The sequence below is a fragment of the Pteropus medius genome, unplaced genomic scaffold, assembly GCF_902729225.1.
Source record: "Pteropus medius unplaced genomic scaffold, Ma_sr-lr_union100, whole genome shotgun sequence".
NCBI lineage: Eukaryota > Metazoa > Chordata > Mammalia > Chiroptera > Pteropodidae > Pteropus > Pteropus medius.
This window is the reverse complement of record NW_024349804.1, coordinates 13877579-13894011: the sequence shown is the minus strand read 5'-3', so window position 1 is coordinate 13894011 and position 16433 is coordinate 13877579. Positions and strand designations below refer to the sequence as shown.

Genomic DNA, 16433 nt, shown 5'->3' with positions numbered 1-16433 from the left:
GCTGGATTCGAAGGACAGCCTGGGTGTCGGGGCGGGCGCGGACGCGGGAATGGCCCCGTGGGTGCCCCGTGGGTGCCGGGGCCTGGGCCTTGGCTTCTCATGAGCATTGTAAACGCCCGGGAGGAGGCCCACACTCTATGTGGCCCGAGAGGACGGAGGACGGCCCGGTCTGCTTCTCCTCTATGTCGGAAAGTGCCCTGGGGATGGGACCCAGCCCACCAGGCGGGCTCCTGTCCTCAGGCCGTTTCCAGCCTCCTGCGGGGCAGCGTGTGTCCAGAAGTCATGTGATACGCAGACAGTATAGACGCTCAGTTCTGAGAGGTGTTGGCAACCTGCCATGGCTGAGTCGATTTCTGTCTGGGGAGGCAGAGGAGGCTTCCTGGAGGCAGATCCGGCCGCCGGGGCTCCCTAGAAGCCACTGCAGGCCCCCTGGGGCTGGTGCGTGCTATGGGAGGAGGCGGTGGGGGTCAGCTGGAGGGGTTTGTGCTTTGGTTGCAGGGTCAGAGGGGCACGTACTCGGGGAGAGGAATCTGGTGAGGCGGGAGCCTGCCCCGGTTGGCGAAGGCCCTGTGGGATGGAGGCCATGTGGCCCTGGGTGGGGCTCCGGGGACGCCAGTGAGGCCTGTGCTGTGAGGAGCCAGAGGCTCCTGGCTGGCCGTAGGCTCTGGAGGTCACGGGGCCAGCGGGCTGGGAGCACCGGGCATCAGGAGGACCGGACCTTCAGAAAGGACGTGGGGTCTGCAGGGCAAGGCCAGGGACAGCCTCACTGGCTTTGAGGCTTCAGGCGTTGTGATGTCGGATCATCATGATGTCGAACCGTCCGACACACTGCGCTTCAGTGAAGAGGGAGACCTTTCGGTGTTTTCTTCCCTGGTTGCCCGTTAATGGTTTCACATGAGAGCTTCAGCATGAACTTGAACCATCTGCCATTTAATTTTGATATTATATAGTATTTGATCATAATAACAGTTAAAATTTTTTCCCTTCTATTTTTTTATTCAAGTGAATGACCTATATCTATTTTATCCAATAACTTTTTGCATATATATGGTTTTTTCTTAATGAATAGGTTCTTTCTTTAGTTGCTCTTATATTCTGCTTTGCCCCAAGATTGACATTTAAGTTGCCTTTTAGCTTTCTTTAGCGCTGCTGATGGGACTGTGTCTGCTACGAACAGACCTCTTGTATTTTGTTGTAGGCTTTGATGGATTCTAATCTTCCGAGGTTACAGTTAGAACTCTATAAGGAAATTAAAAAGGTAGGCCTTAATTTTCTGTTATTGAAAAAATTGTACTATTTCACTGTATTGAGCAGTATATGTGAAATTTTATATTTAATGAGTAAACATGTTAAGAGGAAAAGCTGTTTGGTAAAGTAGACTATTTTGTTTTTCTTTAAAAGTTTACTTTTTATTATTTATTAGATGAGATGGGAACTTAAAATGGTAATTTATTTTTTATCTTTATAATTAAGCTCACTAGATCTTAAAATTTTGAAAGTACTAACACATGACTTTTTCTCTAAAAAAAGAAATTAACAATGAAAAACCTGCTTTTTTTATATGACATCATCTTGGTGACTGTTGTCCGTGACTTAAACGCAACATACCACTCCTTAAATCCACTCAGAACGGTGCCCCTCGGAGCCTGCGTGCCGCCCTCTGGAGGTTCGCCGAGCTGGCTCACCTGGTCCGGCCTCAGAAATGCAGGTATGTGGACGCTCTGGATTATGGTGAGGGGCCAGCTCCAGGGATTCTTTACATCTCAGCTCAGATGTCCCCTTTTCAGAAGTCTTTCTTGTCCACTCTGCCTCCATATGGCGGTCGACGTTCTGTTAAGCGCGCTCAGAGAGATTCTTGCACACTTAGCAGCGTGCTCGTTCCCTTTCTGCGGGAGTAGAAAGAGGCGTAGGAGTTGAGCGCCCGGGGACAGCGGGGTCTTCTCGGTCTGTCTTCTGCTGTGTCTCAGCACTGGTCGCGACGGTATCTGCACGTGGTAGTTGCTGAAAAGGTCCTTGTCAAATGGTTGGAGGTTGAGTCCCAACCTCATTATTGTTCACTGTAAGATTTGTGGAAATATAAATTTTCACCTGTTACCTGGGTTAAAACGTGAACATTAAGCTGTGAATAATGTTTTGACTAGTTGGAACAGTTCTGTCTTCATGGATTGAAAACGAAAGAAGGCCCAGCTTTCGGCTCCTTCCTTCTCAGCTGGCCCCCGGTCAGAGTGCGCGGGCCCTGGGCCCCACCCCCGAGGAGCCCAGCCCTCCCTGCGGACGCGAAAGGTGGCTGTTCCACTGAGTCTGAGTTTAATACGAATCTGATATGGCTGTAGAGATACGATTGCTAAGGAAGTTTCTTTTTATATGACTTTTGCTTCTCCTATCCTTGCTTTGAAAAAATTGTTATATTTCTAAAATTCTCCACATCCCAAGTTCTCCACGTAGCAACCAATGTGACCCTAAAAAGCATGACCGGGTCAGGTCTTTTCCTGACGTGAACTCTTTACTCATCCCCAGAGCTGATCATCTAATACCCAGACTCCTTCATCAGGGCCCAGGGAGCCCCTGCCCTCGACAGCCCCGTCACCACGCACTCTCTGGAGACTCGCTGGCCTGGTTCTGCTTCTTCAAAGAGTCTGGTTTCTCTTCCTCTTGACGGCTAGCTTATTTTTCCCCTCTGGTCTCAGCAAAAAAAGTCATCTCCTTAGAAGGGCAGGGCTATGCTCGCTCACGGTGTCCCAGGAATAGACCGGCCTGTGGCCTTCTCCGCCAGCGAGGGCGCCTGCACGCCCACCCCGCCAGGGCGCCTGCACGCCCACCCCGCCAGGGGACTCCCCTCTCTCGCTCCCACCTTCTGCTTCCTCTCTAGAGGGCCAAGTACCGTGCGGGCCTTATTTAATTTGAACACTTAAAAATTCTTTGTAATGCTTCTTTTCTAAAAAACCTTTCTTCTCATTTCTTGACTTTTATTTTTTGAATGGTGTTTTCTTGTATTACCTATTTTCTAATTTAAAAGGTGTATTTTAATTATTATTATAATCTACTGCAAATAGTTTTTCAGACGAGCTTTTGAGAGTCCTCTGGTTGCAGGAGAAATGAAAGCTTAGTGTCTCTCAGCATTGGAACTCCGTTTGCATTTAGTCCTCTTGCTGTTTTACAGAGGCTTGTCCTCTTTCCAGTGCAGATTGTTTCGCATATAAAAACTGGCTTTTCTCCAACAGGGACTAAACTAATCACTCACGTTTCTCATTGAAGCGGACCTGGTGGAATAACCCATGTTCTCACATGCGCAGGCCTTACTTGGTGAACCTTTTGCCCTGTCTGACTCGAACAAGCAAGAGACCCGAGGAATCTGTTCAGGAGACCTTGGCTGCAGCTATACCCAAGATTATGGCTTCTTTTGGCAATTTTGCAAATGACAATGAAATTAAGGTATGTATGATTGTTACCTCAAGCACGTGAGTGAGGCTGGCGGGGTTAGGGCTTTCGAACAGGCAGTCATTTGAGGGGACTTCCTGAGGTCTGTTGTGCTTCATAATTTGGATTAGAAGCTTTCGAGTTGCCTGGAGGCACACCGAGAGCGTGTCTCCACTTCTGCGTTCTTACATGGGGGAAGAGTTGAATAGGGGGCTGGTTTATGCCCGCAAATTCCTGGGTGCCATGTCTCTGCCTGTCTAGCCTGTGCCCTCGTTTGGTCTAGGTGTCCCCTGCCAGCTGCCTTCTACAAGGCGTTCTCGTGTTATGGGACCTGGACCTGAGAAGGTCCCTCGAGCTCTCAGAGTCAGCTTTATTTTTTATTATTGCAGACTGTTCCGGTTCCCCACGGGCTGACTCTTCGTGATAATGCTTAGCTTTCGCTGTGCTTTGAAGTCTGAACTGACAGAATGATTCTTAATTTATCATTTCAGTGATGTATTTGTATGTTTACTCAAAGGAGTTCTTTGAGACGCCACTGTCTTTTTTTGGAGCTAAAAAAATTTGTCAGAGATAGGTTCACTGAGTGGTGTCTCTCTGGGGAGGAACTGGAGACCACCAGCCACCGGGGATGTGCTGTGGCCCGCAGTCTGCTCCATCACCTCTCTGGTTCCGGACATTTAACGTGCAGGTTCACTGGGAGTTGATGAGCCTCCGGGAACTAGTTAATGCTCACTTCACTGTTTAGGAGAAAATTGTTTCTAAGTCCGACACCGGTCTGTTATTTGCTGCCCCTTTGCCGGGGGCCATACCTCCATTAGTGGGGCCCCGGTGGTGTCACTGACGAGGTCAGCAGTGCTCAGCACGTGCTCAACAGGACCTGGGACAACTCGTGTTCAGAGCATGGTTTAGAGTGATGGGAACGAATGCTGTTAAGCGACATCAGCATCAGACACTGCAGCCGGCTGGGCTGCCCTTCCCTTCCTTGGCTCAAGGCTTAGGTGGCTGTGGTTAGCACTGTAGCGCCCTGTCTCTGGAATGTCCTCAAAGTCCAGTGACAAAGGCTTGCTGTCTGTTGCTCAGGGAAACGGCGTGAGTATACGCTGTCACAGGTCAGTGAAGTTGCCTGCTTTCCAGACCCGAGGATGTCTCAGAGACATCTTAGCAGCATGTGCACAAGTTCTCTTGGGTCAGGATGTCACTGTAGGTGGCAAGCGCTCTCTTGACTTCATGATTCGTCCTTTATTTGTACTGCATTTACTGTACACGGTGTCATTTACTGATCCTGTCCTCAGACACTGTGGGTGCAGCTTTTCCAGAGCTGGGGCTTCCGCTCTCGTGTGGGGGATACAGGTGCTGCAGTCCCGCCCGGCAGGCAGGCAGGAAGCAGACCGCGTGTTTGCAGACCGCTCTGGGACACACTGAACTTGGGGCTTGTGTCTGGCCTTGGAAAGCCTCCCGTTGTTGGTCACTGATGTTCCACGAGGCCCCGGGGCAGGCTGAGTTTCACGAGGCCTGGCGAGCTTCTCAGGAGCCTCTCCTCCTGCCCGGGGCGTTTTGCGTCCGCAGGTCCTGTTAAAGGCGTTTGTAGCCAACCTGAAGTCCAGCTCCCCGACTGTGCGGCGGACGGCGGCTGGCTGCGCCGTGAGCATCTGCCAGCACTCCCGAAGGACGCAGTATTTCTACAGCTGGCTGCTGAACGCACTCTCAGGTACGACGTGTGCTCCTGCTGCTGCGCCCACGTCTGCTCCAGATGGACCTTGAAACTCTTTCAAATCAGGCAGGCAGTCCCTCGGCCCTGGGACCAGGCCCTGGGTGCCGGCCGACTGGGGAATGGGGACTGGGTTTGAGCTGAGTGCTGAGAGAGGGCTGCTCCCCTGGGCCCAGGACAGCCAGTGGGGCAGTGTGTGCAGGCCAGCGTGCCGCCCCACCCACCTTCCAAGACCAGGCCCTCCACGTCGCCAGACCGCACAGCAGCCGTGGTGGCTCTGAGTGCCGTGAGTCCCCAAGGCCCGAAGCCGAGCCTCCGGGCCCTGCAGGTTCTCTGTTCGGGTCTAGGTCTGCTGACACTTGGGGCTATTGTGGAGTCCACGCTAGCAAATGCCAGAGCGGGTGTGGGTGTTGGACATTGGGTATGAAAGAGCCGGCTGAGTTTCTGATTCCCCAGAACCCACGACAGGGCCTTGCCAAGCCGCAGATGTAAGGCCTCCCTTTCAGCCACTCCGGGGCTTCGGCTCACGATGAGATACGCACGTATTTTCACCGTGAAGTTTGTGTCATCTTTGTCCCCCACTGCCCACCTCACGAGAGGGTTCGCCGTGGACCTGTTTTTAACACAGTAGGCTGTGGATCGCCAGGTAGCGGGTCAGATGTTACGAGGTCTCGTTGCCACCTCTCTAGGTTTGCTGGTCCCTGTGGAGGACGAACACCCCACCCTCCTGATTCTTGGGGTGCTGCTCACATTGCGGTACCTGGTGCCCTTGCTGCAGCAGCAAGTCAAGGACACAAGCCTGAAAGGCAGCTTTGGGGTGACACGGAAAGAAATGGAAGTCTCTCCCTCGACAGAGCAGCTGGTGCAGGTAGGAGCTGCCAGTTAACTCTGGTGCCGATGCATAAGTGACTGCCACTCAGAAAACTCACGTGAAAGGGAGGTGACAGGACCGAGGGGTGAGAGCGTGGCCTCTGGAGCCGGACCACTGGGTCCAGGTCCTAGGTCACGACGCCTGGCTGTGTGAACTCGGTACGGCAGTCCTATCAGAGTGAAATGAAGGTCCTCGCATAAGGGTGCCATGAGTGTCGCATAAGCCCCGAATCTGCTGGGCACAGAACACCATGCCCTGTTTCTAAACCGGGGCATGTGAGATGTGTTCACCTGCTCAGTAACCACGGAGCTCGCGCTGCAGCTCAGCTGTGTGTGTCCACGCGGTGGGCTCCACGCTGGGTTCTATTCAGTCTTTAGTGTCCACGCGGTGGGCTCCACGCTGGGTTCTATTCAGTCTTTAGACTCCACTTCTAGGCAAAGCACGTAGGATTTAAATAGTTCCGTAGTAGTATGTAAATGTGGAAATCCTAATAACGTGAAAGTGATGATGTTGCTAACAGTTGGGGGGCAGGTGAGGTGAAGGCAGTGTGGGACGCTGAGGTCATTTTCCCTAGCGAGTTTGTACACAGTTAGATGGCTGCAGAGTCGGGGCGCAAGCTGGTTGTCCAGAGCAGGGCAGCAGCCTTGTCTGGAACAGCCCAGTGCCCCCTGTGCCCCTGCAGCCGCCTGGCACAACTTTGTGTGTGGAACCTTGTGTGTGTATGGTGGAGTGGGGTGTGGGTGTTAATGGATGTCGCGAGTGGGAGTGTATGGATGGTATGCGGGTGAGGTGCTGGTACGGATTCGCGGGGATACGAATGTCTGCGGGAGGTGAGTGTGCTGGAGTACGGTTACGAGGAATTGTGAATGCGGGGTGTTGGAGTCGCGGTTGCTGCGAATTTTGCAGGTGTGTGGGTGCACCTGCAGGTGCGGGCTGCGTTTGCCTGGGACCGCGACCCGAGCTGGGGAGGTCCCCGTCAGAACTTACACACGTGAAAAAAGTAGCCACTGCTGAGATTTGTGCTTTTTAATTTATACTCTTTACACTGTCTCTTTTTAAACGTTAGTGTTGCTTTTACAATGTTAAAGATTGAGCTGCCCAACTCAGCAAGCAAAACTAGAGTGCCGGTTAAATTTGAATTTCAAATAAATCATGAATAATTTTGTGGTGTAAGTGTGCTTGAAATCACATGAAACATAGTTATACAGCGAAGTTATTTGTTACTTATCTGAAATTCAGATTTCACTGGATGCTCTGTATTTTATTTGGCAACTCTAATAAAGGGAAAAAGAATAAGTTCGTTATGTCCACGGGATCTCTTGTAGTGTGTTAAGCAGTAGTATCCAACATAACGCCTTAAAGGTTTTGAGAACTTTCTCAGTGACACTCAGGGTGATCGATGGTCCTTGCTTAAACGTGTGTCAGAGTAACTGCTCAGTGAGTGTGGGGCTTCGTTCTCCCTTCGCTGGTCACCAGTTCAGGGAGATGAGGTCTTAATTAGGATGTTCTGCTTTTGTGGACGTGCTCTACTTTTAAGGAATTAATTTAAGAGTGAAAAAAATCATGGAATTTAGAAAACTACGTAGAAGCTAATGACCACAGTGGTAGATGTGACAGAGAAATTTTTAGGGGCAGAAAATAAGGCACAAATTTTGCCAATGTAAGACTGTCAAACACAAAAAAAGGCGACCCCTCGTCCACATGTTAGAAATCAGAACGACCCCCTGCGTTTGCCGTCTACAGGTCTACGAACTGACTCTGCGGTACACGCAGCACCAGGACCACAACGTCGTGACTGGGGCCTTGGAGCTCCTGCAGCAGCTCTTCCGGACACCGCCCCCAGAGCTCCTGCAGGCTCTGACCACAGCCGGCGGCCTGGCGCAGCTCCCCGCCACCAGAGACCAGCCCGGGGGCCGCGGCCGCAGTGGGAGCATCGTGGAACTTATAGGTGAGTCACTGGGAAGGCCGACTCCGAATGAACCCTGCAGCGATGCTGGTTGCCCTCTGTCGGATAACGGTCAGCCTGGGTGTGTCAGGCACTGTGCACCTCCGCTCCTGAAGACAAAACTCATAAGGCAGGAATCATCCCGACCTACAGACGGAGGAACCGGAGTGTGGAAGGCGAGGCGGCAAAATGAGGTCGGCTCCCTCCGGCTTGGCTGCCTCCACGTGGCCTTTTGTCTGTCGCGAAATGAAAACGTTAGGGGAGGTATTTCCAGGACCTGTTATCTCTGTTACTGTGCCAGAGGTGGGATCCTGAAGTCTTCTGGGGCGTTCCGAGTTCCTTTCTGCCCCAAGGTCCCTCCTCACTGTCCTGACAGCTTAGGAGACCCCCACTCCTCCCCACAGCACCTCTGCGCTCCGGGCTGCGCCCTGGGCCCGCCCCGTGCTGCTGCATACCGACCACTGGCGCTCCGCGGCCGGCGGGCCCTGTCTGACGTGGAGAGACCCCTCGGGCGCCGGACGAGATGGGAGCCCTGAACCGCAGCCTCTGGGACTGCGTCTGGCAGGGCGGAGGCTCCTGCACCGCCTGGCCTCTCCTAGGCCCTGTGGCGTGGGGTCGATTTAGTGCAGCCTCCGTGTGGCGTGGCCTCTACTCAGAGCTTCCACAGCCTAGTCGGACTTCGATTAATTTGTCTAATTGCTGCTTCATTTAACATAAGTGTTTGCCTGAACCGTGAGCAGAAAATGTTAATATGCCCGTTCCCCATCCTTTGTACTGAAGAGCCCTTTTCTCTGTGGAATGCATGCCTTACAAATAATTGCTGAAATACTCATTTCTAATGATTATTTCTAATGAAAATTTCTGTTTGATTATTGGTTGACCGAGTCATCTGAGATTTCTGATGGTTTTAATTTGGCTCTTTAAATACTCTTTGTTTGAGCTCTTTTCACATTTTAGGTCATGTCTTTAGAACTATATTGAGTGGCGATGTAGTTTTCATGTTGAAATTTAAGTGTAGCAGTTTGGTGCTTAAGCACCGCATGTGGAAATACATTCACATATTCTCTAGTTTTAAAGATGAACCAAGCTTTTTGAATATTTTCGAATTCCTCCTGGATTTTAGCAGCTTGTTACCTTACTTTCATCTGTCATTTTCTGTGATTTACAGCCGGAGGGGGTTCTTCATGCAGCCCTGTCCTTTCAAGAAAACAAAAAGGTGATTATTTCAGAAATCAGAGTCTCAAATCTTACTGATGTTTCTGTGTCCGTAATACAGTCGACTGTGCCCATGCCTCTTCTCAGCGGAGGGTTGTGTGTGTAAATATTGCTGGGCTTGACCAGGTCTGGTAGGGTGGCTTTTACAAACTGCTCGTGTATCAGAATTGCTTTGTCATAAATTTCTAATATTTTAGGTCAGTGGTCAGCAAACTTTTCTGTAAAGGGTCAGGTGCTACATATTTTAGCCCTGTGGGCCTCCCTGTCTCCTTTGTAACTATTTGACTCTGTCCTGTGGTGGGAAGGTAGCCGTAGGCAATACTAAGCTAATGGATCCTGTGTTCCAGTAAAACTTATTTCGGAAGCAGGCGAGCCGTAGTTTGCCTACTGCTTTAGGGAGTATGCTATGTTTTATAAAGATAACTTATCTTCCCAGTGAATTTTGTTTAGTATTGATCGGGAATAATGTTTGGTTAATTATATAATTAATTTGGGCCCGGTTATCATTTTTCAGCCATATTTATCTTTGTACATGCCCAAGTGTTCTGATGCAATTAATTTATTTTTATTAGATCCAAGTGTTTCTGATATAATCCGATAGTTTTGGTACACATTATCACTTCGCAACAGCAAGTAGCTTCTTTTCTAGTCTAGATTTCCATAGGAAGTAATTGCTGTCATTTTTTAATTTTGAAATCTTCAAAGATTAAATCTTTTTTTATTGTGGTATAATTGACCCACAGTATACTAATCATTTTTGTGTCATGAGTTGAGTATTTAATTGAGAGACTAATGCCTAATATTATTTGCAGTATCGAATGGGATCTTAACAGGAATAATAGTCTAGCCTTGACTGACTTATATGCTGGAAGAACTTAGAAGCAATAATATTTGGGCCATCATCGTGTGGGATGCTTAATCAACTTTGAGATTTTGGTGAAACACTGAGATTGTTTGAAAGCAAAGGGATTCTAGGAAACGTTCGTCTCTCTGTTCTTGAATTTGGAGATTCCCAGGCTGAGTTACTCTGATGCGCGTCTTGCTTGTTTCTTAGCCACTCTTTCCAGTGATGATGATTGAAAGATGAGTCACGTGGTTGAGACGAGTTGTTTCATTTTCTTCCGTCTAGGACGTTGCTATGTCCTCAATCTTTTTTATTTTTCCAGTGTTTTTTTGTTTGTTTGTTTGTTTTACACTTAGAGCTGTGGTTTTCAATTATTTATTGTTGTAGCCTCAAAGTTCTTTTTTTTTTTTCAGTTGAAATCTGCCAGTACATAAGAGAGAGAAAAGCAGAATTGTCGTTGTTGGATGTAGGATCAGGCGAGGCTGGGGAATGTGGCCTGGCATACCTTCTCTGGCAGCAGCTTGCCCTGCCCTCCCCGATTTGCAAACCGCTGATTCTGGACAGAGAGAGACTGCTTTCAGTGGCTCCTGAGCTCAGGCGGGGGTGGGGGTAAATTGCTTGCTCTGTAATAACGGACCCTTTTATTTCTCTGATAACCTGTCGTCATACCAGTTTCATCTAAATTTTAGGTTTCCTTTGCTTTTTTTTGTCTTTAATGTCACATGAATGTAGACTTTTGGAAGTTGTCACATGTATGACCTATTCTTTGAAAAGCAGTGAAATTAGAAATTATAAGTTCCTCATAATATTTTGATAGTGTCATTTAATGATATTTATATATACTGTAACCATAAGATTTAATGAGTTAAGTCATGTTAAGGCTTTTGTTTTCTTTTTTTCTTATTAATACAGTTTGGAAACTGTTGTAAAATGTATTTTTAGAACTTTGCAAAACCTGAACTATTATTCCATCTTCCCAGACCACACAGTGCTTGAGTTCTGACTGTCAGCCACGGAATCTAGCAAACTGAAAGATAATAAAAGTGACCTTTAGGTATAAAAGTGTTACGTGTAAATTCCGATGTGCCATTGGAGACCCAAGGGCTAATGGGATTGGTTCTAACCATTCTTAAGACTGAAAAAAAGGTGATATAAATTATTTAACATTATCAGTAATCTAAGTCAATAAATATTTACTAATTATTAAAATTTTTTTTTTAACGCTTACAGCACCTGGTCTTCCTAGGTGGTCTCCCATCCAGGTACTAACCAGGCCCAACCCTGACAGGATCGGGCTTGTTCAGGGTGGCATGGCCGTAGACTAATTATTAAAACATTTTGTGGTACAGTTTGAGAATCATTGTTTTAAACTTCTTTCCATATAGGTTTATTGATTTTAATAGTACTCTATAATATCTCTGCATTCTTCGTGTTTAGCACTCGTATGCAAATATATACGACGAAGAGCTGTTTGAGAGGGTGATCAGATACGCTTACAGTTTTCCACTTAGACTGTGCCTTTACTTGGTTTTCAAAGTCCCTCCTTTCAGTGAGCCTAAACAGACCCTTGCTTCGTCTCTTCCTAGGGAAAGTGCTCTTTGGAGAAGCAGCCACCTTGGAGGATGACTCTGAGTCAAGGTCGGAGGCCAGCAGCCCAGCTTTCACAGGTAGCTCTCGGGGAGTGGCAGCAGCGTCCCTCTACCCTCCACCACCCCCCGCCCCGGTCTGCTGGCCCCTACCGCTGCCTGTCCCCTGGGTCTCTGAGGGCTCCTGCTCCTGAGGCAGCCGTTCATGGTGGACAGTCAGGCTTCTGGATAATGTTTGCTCGGAAGCATATGTGTGTGTTCTCTTGGTTTAGGCCGCTTTGAAGTTTGTGCTCCTTGTGGGTCTTTGAGTCGGGGATAGTGGGTATCTCATGACCTGCGTGGGTTGGGAGCGGGGAAACGGGACTAAAAGTTGTCTGTGGATAATTTAACTTGGAAGAACTCTACGTTTGTTTACAGATAGTTTGTTAAATTCTTGATTCACATTATAAAGGATGAGTGTCCACTAAGATACTGGTAATTGGGTTAAATGAGAGTGGTTTGGGTTGTATAATCCTATCCAAAAGAATATTCTTAGATAACTGAAAGTAAGGCTAAAATATTTGGTAAGGAAAATCTGAATAACACCAGTGTTTATTATTCATTTATTTTACAAAATATAAATTGACTTTTTAATTATAAAAGTAAAGTTAAAACAACAAAAAATTCTCAATAACAACAAAAAAACCAAACAATCCAATCAAAAAATGGGCAGAGGACCTGAACAGACACTTCTCCCTAGAGGACACACAAATGGCCAACAAATATATGAAAAGATGCTCAACATTGCTAGCTATTAGGGAAATGCAAATCAAAATCACAGTGAGATACTATCTCACACCTGTTAGAATAGCTATAATCAACAGGACAAGTAATAACATGTTGGAGAGGATGTGGAGAAATAGGAACCCTCATACACTGCTGGTGGGACTGCAAGTTGGTACAGCCACTGGAAAACAGTATGGAGGTTCGTCAAAAAACTAAGAATTGATCTACCATATGATCCAGAAATCCCTCTACTGGGTATTTACCTTAAAGACTTGAAAATCCATATCTGAAAAGATACATACACACTGATGTTCATAGCAGCATTATTCACAGTGGCCAGTACATGGAAGCAACCTAAGTGTTCTATGATAAATGATTGGCTAAAGAAGCTGGGGTACATATATACAACGGAATATTACGCAGCCATAAGAAGAGATGAAATATTGCCATTTGCAACAGCATGGATGGACCTTGAAATAATCATGCAATAAGCCAGATAGAAAAGCTTGAAAATCACATGATAATCACTTGTATGTGGGATATAAACCTAATAGCAACAAATGAATAGGACAAACAGAGATTCATGGACGTGCACAGTGGACTAGTGGTTACCAGAGGGGAGGGGGAGGGCGAAAATAAATAAGTAAATAAATACATAGATAAATAAAATATAATCTGAAAAAAATTGGGGGAAAAAAAAAACAGTTGGGAAAAAAAAACCAACAAAAAAATTATAGCTATCCACATCATTAAATAATGCTCAAGTGCTCACTGACCCAGCGGCCTCCAGGAGTAACCACTGCTAACAGCTTGGCATAGATCTTTCTGGAGTGGATTTTATGTGATGTTATTGTGTTTAGTGGGAATCTTAAAACTAAGTGAGGAAAATGCGGTGCAGATTTATGCTATGGGAGAATACGGCCGACTTAGAGGTCTTCAGCAGGGTCTGGGAAGAAGGAAAGCCCCCCTCAAAGTGACGGTGTGTCGACTGTCTTTTCTGAGCACTGCTTGCCCAGAGCATCGGGATGTCTGTGAGGGCACGGGCCCATGCCCCTGCCTGGCTGCCGTGCCCGGCCCGTCAGCTGTGGGCCTTCACGTGTGGCCCCTAGCGAAGGCCGCAGCAGCTGTGTAGGCGCTTGACGTGCTGACGTCACTGGGCGTACACTGTAGGTTCGCAGTGAATACCATTTGGGAGAATTCACAGCACCTGAAATGTGTCTGCTGCCGATCCTTATTTTATTAGTATGATGTAACACAGTGAGCAGTAAGACCATGGAAAGCAGTTATGGTCATGTTGGAAGGGTGCACTGTTGTCTTGTTTTGAAATATCCTAGTTCATATATTCACTGTACTTCGGGGGGGAGGGGGAGGGTTCTTAAAGTTAAAATGGTGATGGTGAATTTTAGGGTATTTTGCAAATATTTTGTCCCTGTTGAATATTTTTTCCCCGCCCTTTGAGGAATGAGTGTTTCTTTGTCTTCAGCCTCAGCCAAGGGTGAGATTGGTGGCGAACTGGCTGCCTCTTCCGGGGTCTCCACTCCTGGCTCTGCCAGCTCAGCCGCCGACTCCACGGGTCACGACATCATCACTGAGCAGCCCCGGTCACAGCACACATTGCAGCCGGATTCGGTGGATCTGACTGGCTGTGACTTGACGAGCACTGCCACCGATGGGGACGAGGAGGACATCTTGAGCCACAGCTCCAGCCAGGTCAGTGCTGTCCCGTCCGACCCTGCCATGGACCTGAACGATGGGACCCAGGCCTCCTCACCCATCAGCGACAGCTCCCAGACCACCACCGAAGGACCAGATTCAGCCGTGACCCCTTCGGACAGTTCTGAAATCGTAAGTGGGTGCCAGAGCACACCCCAGTTTCTGCAGAGGGGTCTTCCTCGGAGGCCCAGACCTGGTCCTTCCTGCTTACTCCCCTCCTCCCGCCTGAGCCACTAATAACAAGCAGAGGCCACCAACTCAGACCAGAGGTGACCCCATCTTAGACCTGGACCGAAGGAGATGGCTGAGTGTCATTTGTGCTGAAATGGAGGCCAGAAATTAGTTGATGACATGGACTCTGCTAAAATTGAGTATATTTAAAATTCTTTAAGACCTTGGTGTGGGCACAGGTGAAATCATTATTTAAAAAAAGTCTTTAATCAGCCTAGTATTAATAGATCTGTAGGCTTAATGTAGTGTGATTTATAACATTAATTCTGTGTATTATTTTAATACTTTTCGACTTTTCAAAATGTTTGCAACATATCCCATCTTATAGAGCATGGATTAAGTAGCTCTGATCTCTAAGTTAGTGGACAAGAAGTACCTCAAAGATAGTCCAGTCAAAAGTTTGGCATATGAGGGTTTTTTTTCCCCTCTCTTTAATTCCCCACCCTCCTGCTTCCACGTCGCTGACCCATGGATGTTGCCGTTTTCCCCTTAAGAACTGAATCTCTGAAGGTGGGGCGTCCCCTCCCGCATGCTCGCGGCGTGCACCCAGGGCCTGGCGCAACCGGTATGGTCCATGGCTCCACCTGGGGCACGAACCCAGGACCTTCTGCTTGCAAAGCAGACATGCTAACCACTATACTGTGGAGCCACCTCCGCATATGAGCTTTTACGCCCCAAATTTATTTATAAAAGTTTGCACAGCTGTTTTGCTACTACTGAATATGTTTTGTTAAGAATGTGGTTTCATTTTGTTTTACTTGGATGAATATAGAAACATTGGATTACAAATCAGGGGCTAAAGCGCTTGGGTGTCCCTTTGAGAACTTGTCACGTGGATGTGGTTTCTAATGGCCGCGTGGGTCTAGTTACTCGGTCAGAGAAGGGCGCTCGCGGTTAGCGTGCTGAAGCAGAAGACCAGAGGGGGACGGGTCACCTCCCTGGCCCGGTGGGGAATGATTCTCAGCAAGGGATGGGTGACTCAGTGCTAAGCAGCATGCAGGGAACAGGGACGCTTGGGCAGGTGCTGGCTCGGGGCGTTTGACATCAGTGCTAGGGGTTCCTGCTGTTGGTTTATTACCCCAGCTTCCACGAGACGCCTCGCCGCTCGCTTTACAGTGGCTGGCTTTGGACAGATTTGTTAGAAGTAGGAATAAAGGACCATAGGAAATGATGGAAATTTCCCATTTTAGGAGTGTTTCAGATGTTAAGCGTGTGCTCTGCTGGAACTGGGGCCTGCGGGCCTCTCTGGCCCGTGGGGAACCAAGCTGTCCTTGCTACTTCTCAGGTTGGTACAGTTCTTTCTGATTGGCAAGGTGCTTCCATGTCCTGTGTCCAGCCCTTGTCGGTATAAGCTGGGGCGGAGTGTGCACAAGCTGGGGCGGAGCTCACAGGAGGCTCCCAGTCTGGAGCAGGGGCCGGAAAGTAAATCTCTTTGGCTTTGTGAGCTTTGCGACCTTGTCACAGCTCTGCCGCTGGAGTGTGAAAGAAGCCGCAGATAATCTAGAAATGGGGGCATGACCGCGTTCCAATAAAACTATGAACTTGGGTGGCAGGACAGGTCGTCGTTTGCCTCCCCCTAGGCTAGAGTGTGTGTTTGTAGCGGGGCAGGTGACAAGTTAATAGTCAACAGGAGAGTAACTGCGTAGTCAGAGGGATGTAAGTGCTGTAGAGAAAAAGAAGCAAATGGAAGGGGACAGGGACTTTCCTCATGAGACAGCTCAAGGTGGGGATGAAGGGCTTGACTCGGGGCCACTGGGAGGAGCCACTGGGATGAGCGTTTGGGCCTCGCTGGTCAGCTGTGTAGCCTGGAGCACTTTCTTATCTGTAAAACAAGGGTGGGATGGGCCTGTGTGGCAAGACCTCCAGGATTAGGATTAGGGATCGTGACAGTGTGCTCTGATCTGGCCCGGCATGCACTGAGGTGTTCAGAAACGTTTTTTATTGTGTGAAACTTCTCATTTAACCTGTTTTGTTTGTCCGTTTTTAGTAACTAATCTGGAAGACGGGGAGTGGAGGAAGTCATTTTTTTCCTTGGTTGGTTTTGATCACATAAGACTTGGGATGATTTTTTTTAAATGATGTAGAATTTACTTTAGTAATAATTTATTAGCATATTGAGGATTCATTATTCAGTTTTT

At 48.1% G+C, this 16433-nt stretch overlaps 1 protein-coding gene across 1 annotated transcript in view; it reads left to right on the top strand.

Moving 5' to 3' along the window:
• HTT (huntingtin) overlaps window positions 1–16433 on the top strand; it is a 115764-nt gene that overhangs the window by 22966 nt on the left and 76365 nt on the right. The window contains exons 4-11 of the mRNA XM_039838245.1: window positions 1199–1258; window positions 1629–1708; window positions 3294–3432; window positions 4984–5125; window positions 5815–5993; window positions 7740–7944; window positions 11587–11667; window positions 13835–14196. Of these exons, the coding sequence (XP_039694179.1) occupies window positions 1199–1258; window positions 1629–1708; window positions 3294–3432; window positions 4984–5125; window positions 5815–5993; window positions 7740–7944; window positions 11587–11667; window positions 13835–14196 (1248 nt within the window). The remainder of the gene's footprint in view (window positions 1–1198; window positions 1259–1628; window positions 1709–3293; window positions 3433–4983; window positions 5126–5814; window positions 5994–7739; window positions 7945–11586; window positions 11668–13834; window positions 14197–16433) is intronic.